A 24,536-nucleotide genomic window follows, 5' to 3' on the forward strand; every position below is an offset into this window, starting at 1 on the left:
GAGCAAATTATTTCATGTAACCCATCAATCTTCATGTCATTATCTTCTGGTTCTGTTTATTTTACTCTGTTGTATCATGTGCGTGTGTAAAATTAGGCAGATGGAATTGGGAATACTTTGTGAGTTTCAAATGCGTGAATGGGAGATATGGAAGGTGGTACCTGCAACTTCTAGATTAGCCACTGTTAAACAATCTTTTGTCCTAAAGCCTGAGCAGTAGTTGGTAAGGAGTGGCCTCCACTCCTTAACAAAAGGAATAGGAAAGGAGAGGCCTGCGTCTTTTGGCTGGGCTGCACCTGAAGGAAGGAGCCTGAGATCCCAGGCTCACCCTCGTTTAGAGTGAGTTTAAGTTTGCACAGAGGTTTCAGTGTAGAATTAGTCAAGCAGTTTTGTTTGATTTGTAACCTACTTTGCTCTGCCAGTTTTCACTTATTACTACTTAAATCCTACTGCTTCAACTTAATAAAACCTTTTTTATTTTCTATCAAACCCAGTGTAAGCGATTGTTGCCTGGGGAGGAGGGGCAACCAGTGTGCACATTCCCCCTTCATTGCTAAAGGGAGCTTACCTAATTCTTAGTGGTTTGATCCCCTCTGGGGAGTGTTCTCTCAGGAGGCTGGGCCCTAAACTGCACTCTACTTGGACCGGAAGTAGTTCAGGGTCTGTACTGCTTCTTGATGGGGGCAAGGACCTCAGTTCGGGGCCTTGGCTGGGGGAGATCAGCAGAGCTGGCTCAGCAGGACCCAGGCAGCGAGGAGCCCCAGAGAACAGGAAGACGAGTGGCAATGACCATGTCAGCACCCCGGAAGGCACCCAAGGGGTCGTCTGTGACCACACCCCGTCACACACACAACCAAATTCATTATGCATCTGAACAGTCTGAAGTGGGGAGTGTGTGTGTGGGGGGCAGCAGTTAGGATTGGGTAATGATGGGGGGGAAGGGCAGGAGAAGAGTAAGGGCTCAGGCCAGGAGCTGCAGGCTCTGGAGTAGGACAAAAGTGAGGGATTCAGGGTAGAGGGGTCTCTGGGCTGGGGCAGAGGGCTAGGATACAGGAGCAGATGAGGTTGCCAGCTGAGGGTCAGGCCTGAGACAAGAGTTAGGGGGCGGGCTCTGAGAGGGAGGGTAAAGCAGGAGGCTGGAGTGCAGGAATAGATTTGGGCTACAGCAGTGAACCCCAACCTTTTGGGGCTGCCGGGATGGGTGGGGGTGGGGCTGCATACACACTGCGTACCCGGGGGTAGGGGTCGCGCATGCGCTGGGGGTCCAGGGCGCAAGAATGTCTCAGGCTGGCCCTGGTCACTAAGCAGGCGCACATAAATGCCCCGGCAGGTGCTATGGTGCCCACGGGCACCACGTTGGGGACCACTGGGCTACAAGCTTCAGTGGGGTGGTGTGTACTTCCAGGGGCTCCCTATTGGTAGAGTAGTGAGGATAAGGCAGGTCCTCTGCCGGCCCTGCCTTTGCCAGCCACTTCCAGGAGCTGTGCTTAGTCAACACCCAAGCTATAGGCCAGGGTACTTGATGCACTGTCCCTCCAGCTCCCGTTGGCCATGGTTCCAGGCCAAAGGGAGCTGCGGAGTCAGCACTTGGGAGCAGTACACATAGCCCATAAGCACAGGGGTGATCAGAGAAGCTATAGGGACATGCCACTGGCACGTACGCATCCAGTGGCGGGCGGGGCTGCCCAGGGTCGCGTTTCCTACCTGTGATGCATAGACTTACCCCAAGACAGGTGAAATAAAGCTGCAGGCTGGGTCTGGGCCATAGGTTTTCCATCCCCTTTCTTAAAGTGCATCTCCCCACTTTATCTCTAGCAGACTGGGCCTCACCCGCGGGGCAGCACAGCACAGCACAGATTGCAAAGGGAACAATGCCGCCAACAAGTCCACTTTACTTGTTCTCAGTGGTGCAGTGATTGAAAAAAAAAAAAAAAAAAAAAAAAAAAAAGGGGCTTCTCTGTGTGGTACCCATAAACTATTGACAGCAATGGGCCACAACATTACTACATACCATAAAGTAGAGACTGTGCCTTGCTGTTATTGGGGTAGCCTATTTTTTTCAAGGTCCTAATTTCTTGGGCTAGGAGGGGAGAAAAAAGTAAGTAAATAAAAAGATGTTAGGGTCTGTTCAATAGCATCTGGTGGACTGGCTTAGGCCCATGGTTCGCCTATTGAGTATCCCTGCCATAAGCCAAAAGCGAAAAACCAGGGGGACAACCCCTGTAAACTCAAGTGTAATTTTACACACAGACATCTGTTTATAAGACAGAATAGAGATTAATATAGCACAGACCACATACATATCAAGTTCTGCATCCTTTATTACGCTTAATCTTCACCTTGTATTGCTGACAGCTGTAAAGTAAGCAAAAAGATATTTCTCCCATTCACTACAAGGGTATTTACAAATGGCATTTTGTTATATTAACGTATTAATTACAAATCAAAGAGTATACCACATCAACTCTAATATTATGCTAATGAACATCTATTATCTTGGTGCATGATGTGTTTTAGTTGAGACCCTTTGGTGTAGTACCTTAGACAGCACACTATCACTAATAGTCTTGCAACAGTCTACTGCATTTCTGGGTAACTTTTCCAAAAACTGCCTTCATATAAATAATTCATTTAAAAGCACAATAGGAATCATGAGACCTTGAGAACCACAAGTCATGAGAACCATTATTTAAAACAGAATTGAACAAAAGTACAGTATATAGATAACATATCAACATTAATCTAAAACACACTTTTTTAAATTGTTTCTGAAGAACAAGAATGCATGTCATAAGATGCCTTTTAGTGCTGTTAATCTAAATGTGACTATATTTTCATAGGAAGGAAATTATCTAAAGTGCTATGTAATGTATTTTTAAAGCTGAAATCCCTTAATTGAAAGCTTTAGAACAATTGCATTTAATGTTTAAAAATAACTCCATCTCTGAATTATTATGAGTGCTAAGTACCATATATCCTAAAAGGTGCCAATTATAATAGGACTGCAGCTTTTAACAAAATATATTACAACATTAAGGTAAAAAATGATTGCTTCTAATTAAGCATAGCCCTCTTTATGAACAATTTTAAATGCACAACAGTTTAAGGAAAAGTTATTGTTCCTTCAAGAAGATTTTATAAGTTAAAAAGAAATCAAGTCCAGGTAGAGCACGAAGCTCAATTTTTTGACTAACTAGTTCAATTATTCTATCACTATTCATACAACATCACTGATTAAAACAATATGAATAGTGGTCTCATTAAGAAAAAAATGCAGTTTTGCTATATTTGGTCTCAATCCTGAGGTCACTCAGCATAACAACTCCCACTGAAGTTAATGGGTTAAATATTGCTCTCTTGGATCACAATGGAAAATGGACTTTTAAGTTATACCCAACAGGCCCAAAAGTTTGTGGAGGGTATTAAGCCCCTTCAAGAATGAGCCCTTTATAAGGTACCAATAAATATAAGGCACAAGCAAGCGTATCATCAATCTAACTCATTCAGTATATTGGGTCTTTACCAACATAAAGCTTCAAAGGTATTCTAAGAAATATATACCAGCACTTTTAAGTGTTGGGTATACATTTTCTCCTATACACTGTATTTGGTATCATTAGTATTCAATTAAATACTGATGTCCACTCACAAGATGATTACTTTTCTTTAAGACTAACACAATGAACAAGCAAAGATTATTTAGGAAGTCTATAAAATCATTTGCACCAATGTGCATTCATTTTTGGTGTATTTTAAACACTAGTAAACTGCTTTTTCTGTACACCTCTCAAATCTTGTCAGTTATAGGTATCTCCCTACTCAGATTCAGTTGCCCTGCTTAGTCACTTTATTCCTTATGACCCTGATCCAAAGCCCACTGACACCAGTGAGCTTTGAATCAGGACCTATTTTCCATGAATTATGCCCCTAATCTCTATTTACTTCTATATTATTAAATTGTCAGATTGTCCTTCATTCCCACTTCCGTACCAAACACCTCACCACTATGTTCAGTATCTGTGCCAATACTCTAATTGTTGGAGTACCCTCGTTTTTAAAACAAGAAATTTATTTCTAATACACCACTTGAAAGCACCTTAACTATTTGTAAAAATACAAATCTGTTAGAGCAAAATTCTAGGAAAAAAGCTCAATTTAATGAACATACACCAGCATTCATATACAATGCCCAAAAGCTCAAGCTGGAAGGTATATGATTAAAAATATTTTCCAAATTTCTCTAGCAGCATGCTAATGTCAAGTTCCATTACATGAAAACAATAAAGTGCTCTACCATTACTGTGTCTGCTTAGCACAAGGATCATTTTATAGTCTATGCTTTACTGCACTGACTAGCTGGACTGCAATTGTGCTCTAGTCATGCCATCTACACTTAAGGAAGTCAGGGAGGCAGCTTTTCTGTGCTGACTCTGCACAACCTAAAATTCTACATATATCAGAGACACTTGCAGGTAGACTGTTAAGTCAGTTTTAGAACCACTTTGACCCAGCAAAGGGCACAATTGAAAAATTGTAAACATGAAAATAAGGCCTATATGGTGCATAGTTTAGTGAAAGTACACAGATAAAAAAATTAATTAAATTGACGAAACATTTGTACATTATCCTCTTCATTTTGAAAACAAGAACTACAGTCTTAAGAAAAAAAAACAAAAAACTTTTCATTCTTGTGTGTGAAGAAACCTGTATCTACCAGGGAACCTTTTTTCCTTAGCAAACCCAGCATTTTCATGAGCAGATATAGCATGATTTCACTGGGTTTAAAGTTTCAGTTGCTGCTGAAGGTCATTAATTGATGCTGCACTGTTCTGCAGTTTCTTTGCCACCAATTTATCCTCCGTCAGTGTTTTGATAATTTCAATCACTCCATTTGTTCCAAGAATACATGGCATACTTAAAAATACTTCACTGTTTATATTGCAGCACCCCTGAAATAGTGAATACAAAAATAATGTGGATAGAACCACCAACTTCAATAATCTCCATTCCCCATGCCCACTATGAAATAGTAAATTAACAATTCAAATTAGGAAGGATAATTCATCACAAGATATGCTTTGTTTAGCTTACAAGCACAGCTTAATTCCTATGTAGGATGTTCACAGGCCTTGTAAAGTAAAGTTACTTTAACTACAGAAAAGTGTTTCAATGCTGTTTTTAATAAACACAGCTTTAATATAGTTTTTTAGAATGAAGTTTAAACTTCAGTCTGAGATTCTGGTTGGTCAAATATAAGCATATCTTCTCTTCCATGATCAGAAAAGTCAGAAACTAGAGAAGTTTGTCCCTGATTTAACAAATATAGTAATGAGAATATCTACATCATATTCTTGTAAATGGAGTTGAAGATGTTTGGCTCTTGCAGAGATTTGCATCAACATCAAGCACTTAGAAACATGACATGTTTATTATTTTGCCAAAACTGTTAACAGCCTTGAGAACAGCACTGCACATGTTGCATCTCTCAACTGCTTATATTTTGAAAGTCCAGTACAGAGGGCAGTAATTGACTTTTGCTCATTTTCAGACGAATCCTAAAAGCTAGGTGCCTAAAGTATGAAAACTTAACTTGTGCATCTGCAGAATGGTTGGTCAGGATTAAGATCTATGTTTGTCCACAATTAACATGAGTAATAGGATTAAAAGCACAATAGAAAAATATATTAAATTAATACCATATTTACCTTTGCCAGAGTTGATATGGAGTGAACCTTTCTTTTATCTTTCAGTATACTTTCAATCAGATCAGCTATTGACAGTCCAACAGACCAGGACTTTTGACCTTTTCCCTTAAGAACTTCCATGGCTCTATATAAAGAAAAATGTGGGTTTAGAAATTTCTTCAGTTACCCATGTTTTGTTCAACATACAGTATCTCCACAAGCACACAAAGTACTGCATACATACCAGATGAATTCTCCTAGTTTTCTAGAAATTGCTTTCTAAAATAGTGCTTTATTTCCCCCACTTCTACAAATTTCACCATTTTTTAATTCCTCCAGCAAATGGTACAAACTTTGCTAACTTAATACAAAGTTATCATGGCAGACATTTTCCTGTTTTCCATGGAAAAAGTAATATTAAATATATACCCTGTTCACTACAGTGTATTCCTGATCAAGTGCTCTGAGAATCTCAGAGGGAAGATACTAAGTGTCATGTATTAATAACAGCCTAGCTTACTGCATCAAATAAATGCTGAGGCAAGGCCTTTAGTGTTAATGTGGCAAACAGTTCAGAGATCACATTTAGTCTAGTAACATTACCACTTAATTGTATTTAGCTATTAAAAACACTTTTCCTGTATACTCAAGGTATACAGGAATACTGGGGACGTGAAAAATGCAGACGAGAAGTAAAGAAAAGTCAGACTATTCAGAAATTCTGAATTTTGCAGATTGGCAAAAAAACAAACCAAAACAAAACAAAAACTTATGGGAACAGGATGATGTGAATCTAAGTTTAGTGTTGTAACAGTATTACCTCTTAGCCAACTGCTCCTGAGAATTATGATTCACTATTCCTTCAGTTTGATATGTTATTAAATTAGAACCACTCCATGCAGGTACTACATAAAATTAAAAAAACAAACAAAAACAAAACAAAGCACAAAACACTTGTGTCATAATATATTGGAATAACATTTTAAACTGATTTTCTGAAGCATAGGCTAGTACAGGCTCTGAACTCAGCTGGTGTCTTGTTGAGGTTATAAATAGAACCTTGCCAATTTGCAGATATCTATCTGTTTTATATCCACAGATATGGATGCGGGTATCTGCAGATCATTTTTGTAGATACGGATTCCAATTTTGTATGCACGCAGGGCTCTAGTTATAAAATCTATGGCAGAACTTGCCTGGAGGCACTTGTTCAAAAAAAAGACTCCATATAAGAATTTAATATAATTTGTTGTGATGCATTAGGTAAGTGCACTATGTAGAATGATGGAATATGGCTCCTGTTGTCAACAAACAAACAAACCCCCACACATGTATTAAAGATGATATCCTAAGCTTTAATGCAAAGAGAGAAGGGATACAGGTTAAATAAAACATGTTTTATCTTAATGTTTCTCAGCATTCCCTTTCTAAGGGTTTTTTTTTAAACTCTCCTTCCTTAAAATTTTTACATGCTTTTATTGCCTTACCTACAATTAAAATGTTTGGATTTGATGTCTTTACCCAATCCCTTAACACATAATAATGTTATGAGGGTAGGTGAGTGTGCATGTGCATGTACAAGGCTGATGAGTATTACTGGAATGACAGCCTTAGAGAGAGCCCTGCGTGCATATGGTAACTGTATCCGCATCCAATCCATGATCCATGGATGTGGATACCTGTAGATATAAAGCCGATAAATATCCACAGATTTGCAGGGCTCCACTTATATAGCACAAGAAATAGCTTCTCAAGTTTAGTCACATGGTTCTGTCAGCATGTCTGAACCCCCTAAAGTAGTGTTTCTTAAACTGTGTTCCGCGGAGAACAGAATTTATAATGGCCGCCCTTGAAGGGGCAGGCGACGCCCCCCCCCAACAAAAAAATCCTTGGTGTTCCTCATAAAAAATTGTTTGGTGTTCCTCAGTCTTAAAAAGTTTAAGTAACATTGCCCTAAAGAGACTAACGTTAAGAGCAAGAGGCTAGGTCAGTCTCCATTCCCATTTCATCTCTGTTGAAATTGCTCACAAGGAGAGACAATAACTGTTACCAAAAATCACACAAATGTACCTACCAAGAAGAGGATTAAACCGACCCATTCAGTTCACACCTGTTGCTACACATGTCAATTTTCTGTCAACTCAAGTTAGATCTGAAGTTAGAGGTGACAGGTCCATACTCTTATTACCAGTTCCCTTAAACATCAACCACTCCCCACTGTCTATCAATTTCAAATAGGAATACGGTCAAAAGAAAAAACAGATCTGAGTACAACCTTTATGTTCAGGCCAAATATTGCAAAATTTGGTTATAAATACTTTCCCCTCAGACTTTGCTGTAAAGCCACAGTGTCCAATATGCTAGCCACTAGTCACATGTGGCTGTTTGGCTGGTTGAGTGTGGCTAGTTTGCTTCAAAACTGATTGGACACCATAGCTGTTAAGTAACAGTGGAAAATACATCCTCCATAGTAGTGTTCATTTGATTTGGCAAGCATGATGAAAAGCAATCCTGAACTCAATATGTGAATATTGGGTTCTTAGTGGAGAGCTATCCAAAAAAAAAAAAAAAAAAAAAAAAAAAAAACCCACCAGCACACCAAACCACAAAAACTACTATACTCACTTTCAGCAGAGACCCTCAGTAATGAATGGACCATGGATGGAGACAAAGCTATTCTCTCACCCTTAAGTTAGGTGGATTCAGTAAATCAGGACTGGCAAAGAACAGGGGGAGCCAGCATGCATCAATGTGGTATAATGTTTTCAATTCTTTGAAATTCAAACACAATGCGTTATTATTTAGCCTAACACATGGAAGGAAAGCTGGGAATGGCATGACAGTTGAAAAGCCACGTACTACAACAAAGCTATCAAGGATACTTTGAAGTGTGACAGAGCCCAGATTCATGAAGACTGACAAACCTACTGTACAGATTACATCTATTATTGCTTTCTTATAAATGAGTCTGTATTTCAGCTGGAAGTCATGACTTAAAGAACCCATAAAATGAAAACACTGATAGTGAAAGTTGTTTTATGAGTCAGAAAGATACACTAGAAAAATGTTACTGAGATTTTAAAACAGATTAAAAGTTACTCTAAAGAAATAATGTATTTTCTCTCCCCCCTTTATTAGACATAACATCCAGGCAGCAAGTCCATCCCAAAGGTTAGCTGCAATTTCCACTCTTCATATATGCTCAAATCTCCATTACAGAACAGTTCTCAATTTATATAGTTTTTTTTTTTAACTTAACTATTCTTTTTCTCTTTTTTTTTTTTTAAATGGTTTTATTTTTTTGAGGACAACCTTTGAAAGGAAAAGGGAGGTAATTCTCCTCTGAAGAAAATTCCCTCCTTAGCAGGACTCAATTTAAGAGGGGGAAAACCTGACACTTAATAGTAGCTGCATTGTGTAGGAACAGGTGCTGCACAATCATGAATTAAATTAAGTGTAATGTTTCTATGTGGAACAGAAATTTAAGCAGACCAGATAAAGAGCCTAGTTTGTTTTCTTAATTACTTAATCCTTCATAGATCACTTCTTTTAAATGTAGGGAGAATCTAAAACAGAACTAATACACTTCTGTGAGAGCACTTAATTCTATCTTCTTTGAGATCCAAAACTTCTGGGCTCCATTTTTGTCTCTGCTGTGCACCTTGGGAAGTCAATTACAGCCAGTTTGCAAAGGAGTTGAGCAAACAGCTACTGTGAACATCCATGTGAACTAGGAGACAGCACCTCTGAAAACCATGATATTCCCTGAAGTACTGACAGCCCTCCCGTCCTCCGTCAACATCTTTAACGTAATTTAGCGTTATACCACATGAACAAAGCTATATTTCTGTACATTTCTCCCCATTTGGGAACGCACAGAGAACATCTTTGTACATTGCCAGAACATTGGACATATGCCCATAAGTCATAATCATACATCAGTTTACCTTTGCCTTCCCCTTGTTCGCCGATAATCCAAGCCTCTTTTCCTATGGTCTGTGCTTTCAACAAGTTTGTAATAATATATTGGAATCTTTCAGTGTCTAGATTACAACCAATTCCAATAACTCTGCTTTTAGGAAATGCACTCAGCTTCCATGATACATGTGTCATTATTTCCACTAAACATGGGACAAAAGTATGTTGAAAACAATTATGCCCAAAATTTAAAACAGTAAACTATAATTCATTCACAAGAAACAAGAGCAGGAACATTTTATAACTCAAAACAAACATACAGGACAATATTAGCAGTTTACTCACAGCTAAAACAATGAGTCAGGCTTTGAAAATAAATGTCATAGCTCCAGTAAAATAGTCACAAAATAAATAAAACTCTCCCTCCCCGCTCCAAAACAGCAACATCCCTTCTCAAAATTTAGTTCATATGTCAAAATGTAGACATGTGGTAAATGTCTCCCCTCCTTCCCTTTTTTGGATGAAGCAAAGAGTTCTCTTTCCAATTGCTCTAATATTAACATGTTTTGAGTGTGAGGGAAAGGGGTAGGTTCACGTCTATGTCTTCCTTCCATAGAATCAGAGCTGGAAGAGACCTCAGGAAGTCATCAAGTCCAGCCCCCTGCCCAAGGCAGGACCAATCCCAACTAAATTAACCCAGTATTCTGACAGAAAATCATGGAATTATGATAGTGTTTCCAAACAAATGGGCAAAGTATTTACTGGTAACATAGGGGGCTATCCACCAGAAATTTTGATCCTATTGCATGTTTATATTATTAAGGCATAGGGGAGAGGAGGGGAGAGAGAGAGAGAGATATCTTTACACTAAAAACATTTGCAAGGTACTCTGACTATAGTGGATAGACATATCATAAGACTCTAGACAAAGTGAGGTTTAAAACTATACAGAAAACAAAACACATGAAAATACTAATTTTCCACCCTTATGTAAACTATGACTAAGACAACATCTTACCAACAGCCTCTTCATATAGAAAAACACACAGATAAAAGTGGCTTGCCCAAGTTTGAAGAGGGAGTCCATCTCAAAACTGGGATTAGAATTTAAGAGTGCTGGCTCCCTGCTCAGTAGAATATACCAAGAAACAGGGTAGTCTTTAAATAGATCAGAAACAAATCAGGTATAGGGACAAACAAGATCAAATACATGTAAAATACCCATGAACCTGGATGAGATGCAACAAGTAGCACACTATTTTGACTATAACGTGCTACTGCTGGGATGATTCCTCTGAATAGATCCACGTTGCTCTGAATGACATCAAGATATGACTGAGCATTACCCAGAGAATTAACGGTGAGCACCACCACTTTTGAATCAGCAGAAGCAGAAAAATCTGATAAAAGAAATTGAGGATGTTTTTTAAAAGAAATTGAGGATGTTTTTTAAAATCTCATTTTATCAAGTTAGATATGTCAAGGCAGATTTGACACAAAGATGTTTTAAATAACCCACACTAAACCTAATACATATAGGTTTACTTCACCACATAACTACTTTTGTTTGTCTTGCCACAAGACCTTTAAGTTTTTCCTACAGTAGAACTGAATTAGGGAGACAGAAAAGGCTATTTTTTATGTATCATCATCCCTGATCTACTGTGTTGCAAGTATACACAGAGCTTTGTTTTGGAACTTTCCTACTATATAAGTGTACTTTGTACCCTTCTACAGTATTTCTAATCCAAGATTCCAAAGTATCTTATATAGGTAATCTCAGAGTTACAAACATCTGCACATACAGAAAAAGCTTTGCTATAGCCTCAGGGGAACAAGTAGGAGGTGCAAGTTGCCACGAACAGTGCAAGCGCCCCCAGAAAAGCAGAGGGAAGTTGCACAGCCTACCAGAGTGAATAGCGCTTTGAAGGGGAAACCACCACTTCTTTCCAGCTACCTGTTGCTCCCTGCTCCTCCAGAGTCCTGCAACTCGCACTCACATTGCTTGCTGCCACCCAAACACAGCCTGTGGAAGGAGCCAGCAAGGGGATGGGGTTGGGAGCGTCCCTAGTTGGTGCTGAGCCCACAGGGGAGGTGGGGGGCTTTAGGATGCTTGAGGAGGCCATGGCATTGTCTGAGGAGCAAGACCCCAACTCCTCAAGATTTACCTCAATTTCCAGAGTGGTCAACACTGCCCTCACATGTTACAAGGAAATTTACTTTGAGAAAAAGATGGTAACTGTCCAAGCTTTTCTAGAAACATTTTCTAAGAAAAGTGCTCCAAAGGAATGAATACCATGAACCTCTCGAAAGTGCCCCGAAATCCCCTACAGAATCTGCACCTACTTCCTCATACTCTAATTAAACCTGACTTTCCACAAGCATCAGCATTCAAGGTAAACAAATTGTTAGTCAATTGTATTGTTTTTCTTTGTTTAGTTACTAGTATGGCAATAGTATTGTTTTCTACTATTTTTCACTGCAGATAGTATTTCAGCTACATTATGGGTTAAAAAACAGGCTTTCATGGGCTTGCCTGAGAACCTAACCACCATTTAGAACATTGTTTCTCTGGGAAAATGTGTTCCAAGTTCCAAACAAACAACTTACAAAAGAACTTTTAGAATACAACCCATTCGTAAGTTGGGGACTTCCTGGTTACAACTCACAGAACCCATCTGAGGTTGACATTATCCCCATTTATGGATAGAAACTGCAGTTTGCCCAAGATCATACAAAGCTTGCTGCCCAGAAATCTGAGCTCCCAGTCTCCTACTCTAACAAAATGGACATTTCTACCACAGATTAATTTATGTTTTTTTCTTTATACCTTCCTAAGAAACTAAGTAGTAAAAATAAGCATCCTTCTCCTGCCATTTTTAATTGGATCTCTAAACAAGAAATTGTCTTCTTTTTCCAACCCCATGTAGGTAGTATTTAGAATGGGGCCTTCACTATAGTGCCTGACCACTGCATCCTTATAACCCCAGATTCTGGGGGAAATCTTTATCCTCATTTCTTCCTTTCACAGAGGTATTTTGTTCTTTTAGTCCAGCATCAAGAACACTGACGCTGTATCGAAGAGTCTGTTCTAGCGGCTTGAGGTGGAACATGCACAGCCACTAAAAAGTATATTACAAAATATCTAGTAAATGAACTAAATGCAGCTAGATATCACAAGAGATCTAAGTCTACAAAACCAGAACAGATCACAGTATCAGAGAGGAGGAGTACAAACTTCCCTGGACCATGATACCAGCATATAACAGCCTGAACCAGCAGACACCACTTCTCTAGGTGAAAAAAAAAAAAGAAGATAATGTGTGCTTATAGACCTATAATGAATTTAATGACTGAAAAAATGAATGTTTCTATCACTCTTTTTGGTGATCAAGTTCTCAAAGTATTAAATAACTATACAGCAAAATAAAATACTGGAACATACAGTAGTATGTTCCACTACTGTATATATAAAAAAAAAAAAAAGTACCTTTGCTGATTTCTACATTTGGCAGACTAAAGATATCCAGGTCCATTGTTCCTCCTTTTGCTGTACTTTCTGAGAGGTCTATGAGAACCACCTGGTCTGCAGCACCCTGTACACATACATATATTTTAACTCATGCAGCAAAATAAAAAACACAGTTTATTCTGATAAAGATGCTTCTGAGATTTGATCTCACTGTAAAAGAGATGCAAATTGAGTTGCAAAAAAACCCGCTGCCCAAACCAAAGCCACCAATGACTATGTAATATTAAATGGAAAATTGGACAACTGTGTTGGTAGTTTCATTGCCAAATAGTATATTAAACCACATAAACAGCCTCCTCTTAAGAAGTGCTGCACCCAACATTCAAAGTAAAGGCCAAAACTCTGACTACTGAGCAAATACAGAAATACCGTATACTCAGAGGACTCCACAGTACAGATCGCAGCCTTGACAATAGCCCTGTACTACAAATTTGTGTGTTCTGCGTGTTCACCCTTAATGTTTTATAATTAACAGCTCTGTCAGACACCATAAAGGATGATTACATTTGAAAGGTGTAAAATTTACTTTTAATATATTTAAATAGGAAAAAAGTAAACTGTAGAAGCAGCATCATAAATTATTAAAAGTACTTAAAATGAAGTGATTGTTTGTGTGTGTTAAATACTAAGAGCTAGATGAAATAGCATTACAGGGTCAGCACTAGACAATATTAATAGATTCTACTGAAGACAAGAAAATACCTTTGCTGCAATTGCTAGTACACAAGCAATGCCGAGATCTCCTGCTCCAATCACAGTAACTTTGTTAACGCCTCCATCTCTTTTCTGTCCACTCACCATAGTCTTTGAATTCATGTCAGTTTCACCTAAAATTAAAAATAACCATACTATCTACTATATGTGAAAGATAATGCCTGAGTCTAATCAACCAAAATTATTTTATCTTCTCCAATACATTGGTCATGCTATAGAAACTAATTTTTCAAGGCTTCCATAGTGCAAGACATTTTTTCCACAAGATTATATTCTTACAGTTCACATTTAAATTAAACTTTTCATAAGCAAAGAACAAAAATAGATGCCTTGTCTACTGACCATGCTCCCTAAACTCTCCATTCATCTCTGCTACTGAAACGTAGTGTGATGTAGGGGCAACTCATTTAATATAGTATCAGTACACCTTCTTTTTCTCCTGCTACTCTTTGTCCATCTTGTATATAACAGCATAAGCGATACTATCACAGGAGCTAACCACATAAACCACATCACGGACTCGTAAAACTACACATCCTCTAATGTGATAAATGCCACCAAGTGCCAGCAATGTATATTGGCCAAACCGGATAGACTCTGCGACAATGGATAAATGGACACCGTCAACCTGGGTTTGAATAAAGATATTAATTGGTTTAGATATTACAAAGGCAACTTCCCCTGCCTTTGACATTCACACTTTCACATCAAATTCTATTAATTGAACACATCCAGCCTACTCAATTAGTTTAATTAACACGGGTCCTACAATTGTCAGGAAACTGCTTTGGCTGCTATATAAACTCTGGATTAGGAGTATTAAAATGCATGAAATTAAATAACCATGTAACTGCTGAATACTTCAGCGGTTGCATGGTTACACACAGAGTGGCAGGCAGCTCTGTATCAGAGCAGCAGTGCAGGGGAAGCCAGCTCCCCGCACATACCAGCTCCCACCTGCCACCCCACACTACTGCCTTTGATATACAGGCAGCAGCACAGGACAGGCTCCCAGGGAGCTGGTGTGCACCAGGAGCCTACATGTAACCTGGCTCCCCAAGTATACAGGGAACCTGCATGTAACCATGAACATTAACTGATGAGGTCAGCCTCAACCATGTACACAATCATACTTTCCAGCCCTGCTCTGGATTATGCAATTTTCACTTCAACTCATCTGATTAAGTAGATTTTACCCACAAAATCTCATGATCCTATATATCTGTTAGCCTCTAAGGTGCCACAAGACTACTTGTTTTTAAAGTTACAGACTAACACAGCTACCCCTCAGACATTTTGTCCATTTTGTTTGTTTAGATGAAGATCTTTGAGACAAGAACTTTCTCTCCACAGGAGTTTGCAGTGTCTGCACTTGGTTACAAGAAGCAGTGATGTGGACTACAATGTGGGAGGGGGATTTCTAAAAGAGACACTAGTGTTGCACTTCCAAAGGTCTATGTAGACCTTCAATGGTGTGCACCTAGGGTTCCCTAATGCTCTTTAATGTTAGCGCTGTTTCAAACAGTATGAACATAAAAAGCTCACTAAGCTGCAGGTCACATTCCTGAGGACACACCAGCAGGAATCCATGACCACATGTTTTAAGAAACACACCTCTAGTCTGCAGCGTTACTCCATGTAGGCAAGCCCTCTGGTACATTCTCAGTGCCTACAGTTGCCAGCTATTGCAACCAAATAATAAACCCTTTGATGCTACTACAGTACATGCACCAATGTATTCTACTTCAGAAAGTGTTTTTAAAAGATTGGAAGATGGTTTTAAATTGCACAAATTGAATATTTCATAATTACAATCTGTTAATTCAATACTCTTGATAATATAATGGTTCTCACTATACTGAATGATGCACACAAAATTTCATTTTACAAATAATGCATATAGCATCATTATCTGTAAGAACACGTAAATCAGCTATGACCTCCGAAAGGGTACATTTAAGGTAAAGAAAAATAACGAACTCTAGGAAAATATATTCAACACACGTTATAAGTAATATTTATTTGCCATCTCAAAAAGATAAAAAATGGCTAAAATCAGAGACACAATGGATATTGATTCAGATCTGCAGAAAAGTACATACCTGCAGTTATCTTTGCAATATAAGATAGCAGTTCTAACTGCCTTGCTTCGTCAGAAGATGGTATTGAATACAGAGGTAGCTCTTCCTCAAACTTTTCAATCATTTCTTTGATTAATCCAACAATAATTGACTTCGGCTGGAATAAATACATATATGAGAAGAGGTACAATCTTTACTTGCTATCATAAACAGCATGCCCATAAAAATACCTGTCAATAAATTACTGCATAAGAGTCACTATAAATTTATCCAAACTATAAACATCAACCTTTCACACCGAAACCAATTTTTAAGATTGAGGAAAAGTAGCACCCCCGTTAATAAAAAGCTGGGACCTCCCTAGTCCAGCACCCTCGGGACCTGAGCCATCCCAAACCATGGAGTTTGCTGGACCAAGGGAAGTTAAGGCTCCCCTCCAAACCATGAACCAGCTGCCAGCTCCGCTGCCCCCCAAGCCCTGCCGGGGCTGCACTCCTGCCCAGTGCCAGGGCTATGCCCTTACCACCAGTGGCTATTTTCCTGGCCGCTAGCCCTGCTGCCTCTGGCCGGGCTGGAGCTCCACTTTCCGCTGTGGTGGCCTGGCCTGGGCTGCACTTCCGGGTGCCAGCCCTGCTGCCTTTGGCCCAGGCGGTGCCGTGTTCCCCGTGTCAGCCCCATTGCTGCTGGGGCTGCACTCCCCAGTACCAGCGCAACTCCTAAACTTGGCCAACTGGAACTCACTGGTCCAGCAATATCCTCAATCCTTCTGGACCCCAGATATTGCTGGACCAGAGCGTACCAGATTTTAGAGGTTTAACCTGCATTTCCATTTAATTTTTAATAACTTATTAATACAAATGTAAATATTTAACAATGGAAATGTGGATTAGACAAGTGGAGAATCTAGGGATTGAACAAAAATAGCACACACCAACTCAATTGGTTGTTTGAAGTATTATTGGACATAAGAAATAGCCTCTGATACAGTATCATAACTAAATACATGAATTAGATAAAAGAAATCCACTTAGCAGCTAAAATTGTTTTTTCTAGGAATGATTAGTATATAAAGTCCAAAAAACAATCTCCATAGTGCAATAATATCCATACCAGAGATAAGACAATTATATCAGTTACTGTAATTTTACTGAAAAACTGCACTTGATAAATATAACCTCTGTTTACCCAATCACTGGTTAGCGTTTTTCTTTAATAGAAAAGTTTAAACCCCTTTTATTCCTCATTATTTCCTTGTAATATCGGACAGATTGAAGGCTACTGCTTAGATGGAAACAACTTTCTGCTTCTCTCTGCATATTCACTGACTGTACATTTAAGATTAACAAATGTAGAAGAGGAAAAAATGAGCATAATTTTTATGTAATATAATATTCTTCCTGGAATTTTTTTTCTTACGTGGCTCCAGTTTTGTAGATAGGGCAAGTATATCCTGCCATGTGCATCTACGTGTTTTCCCACAGAGATTTCCATGTTCATAGTTGGCTTCAGAAAGCAAATGGGAGGAGCAAAAGGATGAGAATCCAAAATCCACAAACAAATTGGTATGTTATAGGAATTACCTGTTAGATACAAAACAAAAAGCATTATGACCACTGCATTTCAAAGGTATACTGAAATCATGATTGTGTGTTGTGTTTTCCTTAAAAGATAATACTTGATTTGCTTTATTTATGCTAATGATTTATACTATCCCTACCAACTCTGCTATATTAAGTATCAGATTAAAAAAAAAGCTTTATAATTGTCAGGATTTCAAACAGAACTTGATCAAAGGAGCTTCTTACAGCAATCCATTTACTTTTCTAGGGTTAATATGACCTTGGAAACAAAGAGCTAATGAGGAGAATCAATATATTAAGTGCTCCATGCCTAGACTTCAAAAACTACAAGTTCAAGGAAGAGTCCTAATTATCTGGGAATATTGCATATTGAAACACACCCTACAAAGACTTTTAACAATACCCACCAGCATGAGAACTACGGGCTCATCTACACAATCATTCACCTAGTTAAGTAAATCAGTTTTCTAATATGTAGTTAGTTATTTCAGAGCAAATCTAGGAAAGAGCCTGTCTACACAGTGAGCTCTCATGTGGAAAGCTAGGATATGGGGTCCACGTTTAGGGCATCTACAGTGCCCTGCAGTTTGGACTACAATGGATACAACAACCCTGCATAGACACTCCAGACACAAACTAATGTGAACCAAGACCTTTTCAATGTAATCCTGTTTGAAGAGCGTCACATTGCCATCCCCACTAATAAAGCCAACCTGAGCAATTTAACCCCAGAAACGAAAAGGAATAAAACACTAGTGTACAGAATTTAACTGTTAATCAACTTTACTTAGAATATTTTCAGAAATGAACTCTCACTCCAACCCTTTGGCTGATGGCAAGGAGAAGAGCACTCTTACTCTCCATTTCCCCCCCTCTCATCCCAGGGCATCCTAGCAACTGCCTTCCACTCCAGCCACTGGAGCTATGCTGCTCCTCATAGCTTCTTCCTGCCCCCCAAGAGTGAAACTGACCAGATTCTTAGTGTCCTATCTGGTTGAAGGAGTCTGAATAGCAGCAGTGAAACCTGAAAAATTAACAAGCCTACAGACTGCAGTAGTCCATTGTTTTTTATCTAGATCCAAATTTCTTGGTCAAGGTATAACCCAGACTCAAGATACTATAATTTTAAAATTATAACACTGATTAAATTTACTGATTATAAGTAAATAAAGATTTCAAGATCTGTTCAAAAGAGTTTGGGGGTCCATATTTGGCCTGGGGTCTGTCATGGCTCCTTCCCCACTCTCGCATGATAAATGCAGAAGTGGGGGCCAGCAAGTGTACCCCAAAGCCTTATCTACCAGGCTTTGGTACAAGACTTCCCCCAAAATCTTAAAAACCTAGATCTTAGGAATAAAACTTCCGCTGCCACCACCCAAATGTTGATAAAGAAATCAGGGGGAAGATCATTTGGGAAATCTCACCCCTAAGATATAAATCAAGGCACACAATTAACCACTGCCAGGTTAATAAAAAGAAAAGAAGAACTTTTATTATTACAACAATATTCCTGTTGCAAACATACTGACTAGATAGGGAGGTAACAAAATATACTCATGGAGGAACTCCATGGGCCTAGAACTTAGTTACCAAGAAAAGCCAAAACATCTTTTAAGCAGTGCCAGATCTCAGATCTCATACCCAATCCTTAAAACAATAACCTAACGAAACTACCTAAACTTTACCCTACTTACAGAAAATGAAGAATGGTGTCTTGGAGAGAGAGAGAGACATGCTTGTCCCTCTCTGTAGCTGCAGAGAACTCACCCAGAGAGACAAAAGGACAAAGAAAAAAAACCCAAATTCCTTTGTCCAAGGTTGAAAGTCCCACCTACATTCCTACTGGTCACTCCACCTGGCTAGGTGTAGTTAACCCCTTAACCCCCAGGCTGCTGGCTAACCCTCATAATCATGACAGGGTCTGCCTACTGATTACCTCTGCTCTAGCAATTAAGCAACTGCTGCAGCTTGACCAGCTCTGAACAGCATCAGAGGCATTGGAGTTGTCCACCTGCAGTTTTAGAAAGCCAGCACTGGATCATTTCATACTATGCTTACATGTGGATATTATTGTTAAAAAACAAAAGAAAGATACTGAAGATTTGACCCAAGACACTGAAGACCAAAGCAAGTAGATTTTTCAAGCACCGTCCAAGTCAGAGAAAAGTCTTAACCCAGCTCTTATGTGGTTTACGGGAGACTCTTCAGGTCATGCACCTTAGCAAAGGAAACAACATTTCTACCATCTTGGGTGTACGAAATTAAAGCCTTTTCCAAGCTTAATGGGACTAATCAGGAACATCCCTATTAAATGTACATAATGTCTTACTATTGTATTTGGCATTGGTATACGACGCAGTCAATTAGTTCTTAACCTTACCCTGATACTTCACTGGAATAGTGCCACTAAAATTCAAGAGGTCTTTAAGGGATCCATCTTTGAAAGCTGAAATCAAGAACAAGTTTTTTTTTAGTGGGGTGAGGATTTTTTTTAAATATACAATATTCTAAGTAATTCCCATTAGTGCTTCATTCCACCTTTAAATAACTATTGATTCCAACTTTAAGATGCATGCTGAAAATGAATATTTACCAGCAAATGTGAATATTTAATCACAGGTTTATTTCTTGAACGTATATACTGCACATAGTAAGTAATTAAACTCACACAGGTCACCTTTCTCTTTGTTACTTTTTTAAACAGAATGTTACTTTTTAATTTCTTTACTAGAGACTTACCCAGCATTGCCTGTGTCCTTCAAGAAAGGGCCTTGTGCATGTGGGGGTGCACAGGAAGCGGCGGGAGTGGGGCCTGTTCCCCCCCCCCAAACCTGAACAGGACCTGTCCCCCCACCGCCTTCCCAGACACCATGAGATTGCTCTTCCGAGGGTCGATTTCCAGCCACTGCTGCTTCCAGCCCGAGGGCTGATTTAGCGGTCTAGTAAAAATGCACTGAATCAACCACTGATCATGCTCCTGTCGATTCCAGTACTCTACTGGGTCACAAGGAATAAGGAGCGTCAACAGGAGAGAAACTCTCTCATCGATCCCACCACAGTGGGGACACCACAGTAAGTTAAACTAAGATATGTTTACTCCAACGATACTACTCACAGAGCTGGAGTTAAATACCTTAGTTCAGTGGTTTCCAACCTTTAAGCATAAGATCACTTTTTGAATTTAAATACAATCCAGGATCTACCTCAAAACCAAACACCCTTGCCCCGCCTCCTTTCCATCCCTTGAGGCCCCGCCTCCTTCCCATCCCTTCTCTGAGGCCCTGCCCCTGCTCACTCCATCCTCCCTCCCCTATCCTCACTTTAATGAGGCTGGGGGCAAGAGTTTGGGGTTGCTGGAGGGGTTCAGGACTGGGGTCAATATTCAGAATGCAGGCTCCAGCTGGGCACCACTTACCACAGATGGTTTCTGAGTGGCTAAGGCAGGCTCACCTCTGCCCTGGCCCTGCACCACTCCCAAAAGCAGCCAGCAAACTCTTTCCATCCCTGCCCCCCTCTGTGGAGACGGGGTACAGGGTGGAGGGAGGGGCACCCTGACATCAGCACTCCCCCCTTCCTCTTCTCCCTATGCCCTGCACAGCAAGCAAGAGGCTCCCAGGAGTGAGAGGCACTTCCAGGGCAGAGGGCAGGAGCAGCATGGAAGTGCTGAGAGGGGCAGATGAAGTGCTAGCACTTGATAGCCTCCTGGCCAAACCTCTTAGGATCACCTGTCAAAGGTTCCAAGATCTACCAGTAGATCCTGATCTACTGGTTGGTGGCCACTGCCATAGTTCAACACTGCCTCCTAGTATAAACCTGGCCTAAAGTTGGTGTCCCTAGACATTTCTTCTAGCTTACTCTTAATGTAAAATTCATCAACTATGCTTAAAACTTGCTAAAGTGAGAAAGTAATATGGAATCCAGGAAATTATCAGTTTGTATAATCACCAATGTGTTAGTTTATTCATTTAATAAAAAAAAAAACCACTCAGCTTAGTGTCGTTAACTTACAAAAAATACTGTAGGAAATGAATTCCTGAATAAAAACCACATGATATAAAGCTAGGAAGATAATTGAAAATTACAGTAATTTAGATAAGTTAAATTGTAGATAGGTAACTTATGAAAAGGCACAGTTCCACACAATCAACCAACCGCTGAAAGATACAATAAAAAATAACTAGATCAGATGCTTACTGTACGTGTCCATGGAGAATCTGAAGTTTGGGTAGACCTTAACAACATTCTTCAGTTCTTCTATGGTAAGGTCCCTGAATTTATACTGCACACAAAACAAAAAGAGGATATTTCAACATCAAAGATCCACTTCCTTCATTAAACTGGACAGGATGGGTGCAGAAGAATAAGAGAAGGCAGAAAGAGACAGCTAAGGGATTACTTATAGATTTGACATTAAAAATCAATTCTGAAACCGACTGGGCCATAGGATGCATAATCGTATCTGAATACCAACATCTGCAATTATATGTCTGTAAAATATATTTGAAAAAAGATGAAGCTGTATAATTATATTGTTTGCTAACAGCAAACTCTATACTGGCTTTCACAGAACCAATTATATTTTTAAGGGTTTTCGTAACAATTTCCTCACAAATATAAGAAAGTGTCTGAAAAAAATATTTTGGAATAAAATGTGGTGTTTAGTATCTGTCCCAGAAGTGAATTACTTTAGAGAGGTTGAGCAAAACCTATGGAGTCACTGAGTTGAGGGTGAAGGAAAAACCCAACTTTTTATTTAAGAAGTTAGCCACATTCTGAGGAACACGAATGCCTTTGGCAAAACCCGCCTTCAAGCTACTTCCTTTGAACCATTCCCACTCCATAGCTTCCAACCCCCAGACCGCTTATCCCCCCCCACCGTTTTGTAAACGTGGGACTGTTCACACTTCCAGGATTTAAACACTCTGCTCCAAACTGTGAGAAACTTGAATTTAGACGGACACCCCAACCCAGGAACGCGGGGCACTCGGGGGGCTGAGGAGAGCGCCAGGGGCGCGCTCAGGGGGAATGGGAGCGCGTGAGGCGTGTGGGGGGGGGGGCACAGACCCGGAGGCGTGTGGGGGGGGGCACTCTGTGGGGAAGGGCGAGCCGGGGCGCTCAGGCGGGGAGGGGAGACCCGGAGGCGCGGGGGAAGGGGAAGGTAGAGCCGGGATGGGGGCCACTCGGGGCGAGCCGGGATTGCCCCGCTAATGCCCGCGCTCTGCCGGGCTCGCGGAGCCGCACAGCCCCCAGCCCTCCCGTCAGGCTTGGCAGCGGCTCGCGCCATCCGCTCCCCAGCGGGAGGGGCGGAGGGGACAGGAGCTCGGCGCGCGCCGCCCACCTTCCCCAGCAGCGACCTCAGCGTCTCCTCGGAGAACTCCATGGCGGCGGCGGCTTCCCGCGTTTCCTGCTACGCCCGGCCGGGACGGCAACTGCCAGGAGCCAAAGCGCCGGCTCCACCCCCTGGCCCGGCACTCAGGGTGGGTGGGTGGACGCGGGCTGGGCTCTCCAGTCCCGCAGCCTGCGCGCCCCGTACCGCCAGCCTTTGTCCCAGCGCCGCCCAAAGGCCAGCCGGCTACCTGCAGCCCCGTGCGTGTTCCTGCTACATTGCTTAATCCTGGGTGCACGCCCCCGGCTCTTAGCCGCACAGCTGAGCCCTCGCTCATGCCCACGTCAATCGGCTCGTCTGTAAGGTGCCACAGGCCTGGCTCCTCCTTGTTTTCCCAAGCTAATAGCCCTCCACAACAGCTGGTGTCAGAGCGCAGCCAAAGACCTGGCCACCAAGGGACAGCAAACACCACATTTGCCACTGAGCAGCCAGCATAACAGGATACGCCTTGCCAGTCACCCACTTCTTGTTTTGTTTTTAAAAACCTTCTTGCCTTATGCCTTCCTTGCAGCCCAGTCCTGAAATGCTCTGCTGCTTATGAAACTGATTTCCAGACACCGAACTGGCTTTCTGAATGCCACCAAGGAGGGTGTGGAATAATCAGAGGTTCAAATATTCCTAGTGATTAACAATCCAACCTTCCCACCCACCCCCATACGATTCAGTGCTGTAGTTGTCACTGAGGCCAACTGAATACAATTATAGTTTTTAGGGGAAGCTGTGTTTCATGCTAAAAACAGAAGACTTTTCATAAAGATTTCAGATTTGCATATCTCAAAAATGCATTCACCCATCAACTTCAGAAAGTATAAACATCTATCTAGAGGCGACATGATCAATATTTCAGATGAAAAGTGGTTTGGGTTATTTATTCCATTTATTTATATAAGAACTTACAGGGGGAATCTCAGAGCTGTATGCATAATGGAAAGCAAACATCCCCGAACAAATAAACACCCTACCAGAAAATACACTGCTGAATACACATCTCCCTGAGGATAATGAAATAGAACAAACAATTCATTACAGATGCTAGCCACAACCCTTCATTTATCTGAGTACCTTCCAGTATTGCATATTTAGAATAGAAATAGAATAGAAGTAGAATAATGATTGTGGTGATAAAGTACTTAATTTACCCAAAATGGCAACTGTTTCAAATCTTGTTTGCCTCCCAAAATATTATGTGTAGACATGATTAATATAATATTAACTATTAACATGGATCCATAACAGATCTTTAACCCATCCATGCCTCTCTGTCATCACTGTTAAATGAATCCACAGGCTGGTCAAGTCTTACATTGACTATTGCTACTCTGTCCACTCTGATGCTAGAGCATATCTTAAATTCTACCCCTAAACGTATCATTTTCACTATCTATTTCAACCATATTACTTTTTCTTTGTATCCCTTCACTGTTATTCTCCTCAGATAGCTTTAAATCTATTTTCTTATGTTCAAGGCCCTGCAAAAATGCTGACCATTTTATTTCACATAGCTACTAATTTCATGCTTACCCTTCCATTCATCTCTCTCATGTCACATCTCTGATGTTGCTATGCTTTGAACAGGCTCCCATTTCATTATTTGCTAAGCAACCCATAATTTCTTGTTCATATTTTTACATAAAAATTAAT

The 24,536-nt window shown here is 40.3% G+C and overlaps 1 protein-coding gene across 5 annotated transcripts; it reads right to left on the minus strand.

The window, feature by feature from the left end:
• Nucleotides 1-2,303: 2,303 nt before the first annotated feature.
• On the minus strand, nucleotides 2,304-23,109 carry UEVLD (UEV and lactate/malate dehyrogenase domains). Of its 5 annotated transcripts, none has more exons than XM_025189837.3 (12): nucleotides 23,086-23,109; nucleotides 21,704-21,788; nucleotides 19,890-19,955; nucleotides 17,346-17,509; nucleotides 15,951-16,086; nucleotides 13,837-13,961; nucleotides 13,093-13,198; nucleotides 10,832-11,002; nucleotides 9,632-9,805; nucleotides 6,505-6,589; nucleotides 5,706-5,829; nucleotides 2,304-4,949 (listed from the first exon to the last, which is right to left on the minus strand). In XM_025189837.3, exons 2-12 carry the CDS (start codon nucleotides 21,714-21,716, stop codon nucleotides 4,782-4,784), a joined length of 1,332 nt encoding a protein of 443 aa, XP_025045622.1. In that variant the 5' UTR covers nucleotides 21,717-21,788; nucleotides 23,086-23,109; the 3' UTR covers nucleotides 2,304-4,781. The 5 variants fall into 5 exon arrangements, with proteins under 5 accessions (XP_025045622.1, XP_075784227.1, XP_075784228.1 ...); XM_075928112.2 differs by lacking the exon at nucleotides 23,086-23,109 and adding an exon at nucleotides 22,848-23,039; XM_075928113.2 differs by lacking the exon at nucleotides 23,086-23,109 and adding an exon at nucleotides 22,864-22,927.
• Between the last annotated feature and the right edge of the window lie 1,427 nt (nucleotides 23,110-24,536).

The sequence above is a fragment of the Pelodiscus sinensis genome, chromosome 5 (genome assembly GCF_052426305.1).
Source record: "Pelodiscus sinensis isolate ZL-2025 chromosome 5, ASM5242630v1, whole genome shotgun sequence".
NCBI lineage: Eukaryota > Metazoa > Chordata > Testudines > Trionychidae > Pelodiscus > Pelodiscus sinensis.

Excerpts from the sequence above, each read along its gene's own strand:
- UEVLD (XM_075928112.2), bottom strand. The coding sequence starts at position 22,889 with ATGGAGTTCTCCGAGGAGACGCTGAGGTCGCTGCTGGGGAAG. Across the intron at positions 9,806-10,831 it reads ACTTGTTGCATCTCATCCAG|TGGAAATAATGACACATGTA; the intron begins GTTCATGGGTAT and ends TCCCATGTTTAG. Across the intron at positions 5,830-6,504 it reads CAGGAGCAGTTGGCTAAGAG|AGCCATGGAAGTTCTTAAGG; the intron begins GTAATACTGTTA and ends TTCTTTATATAG.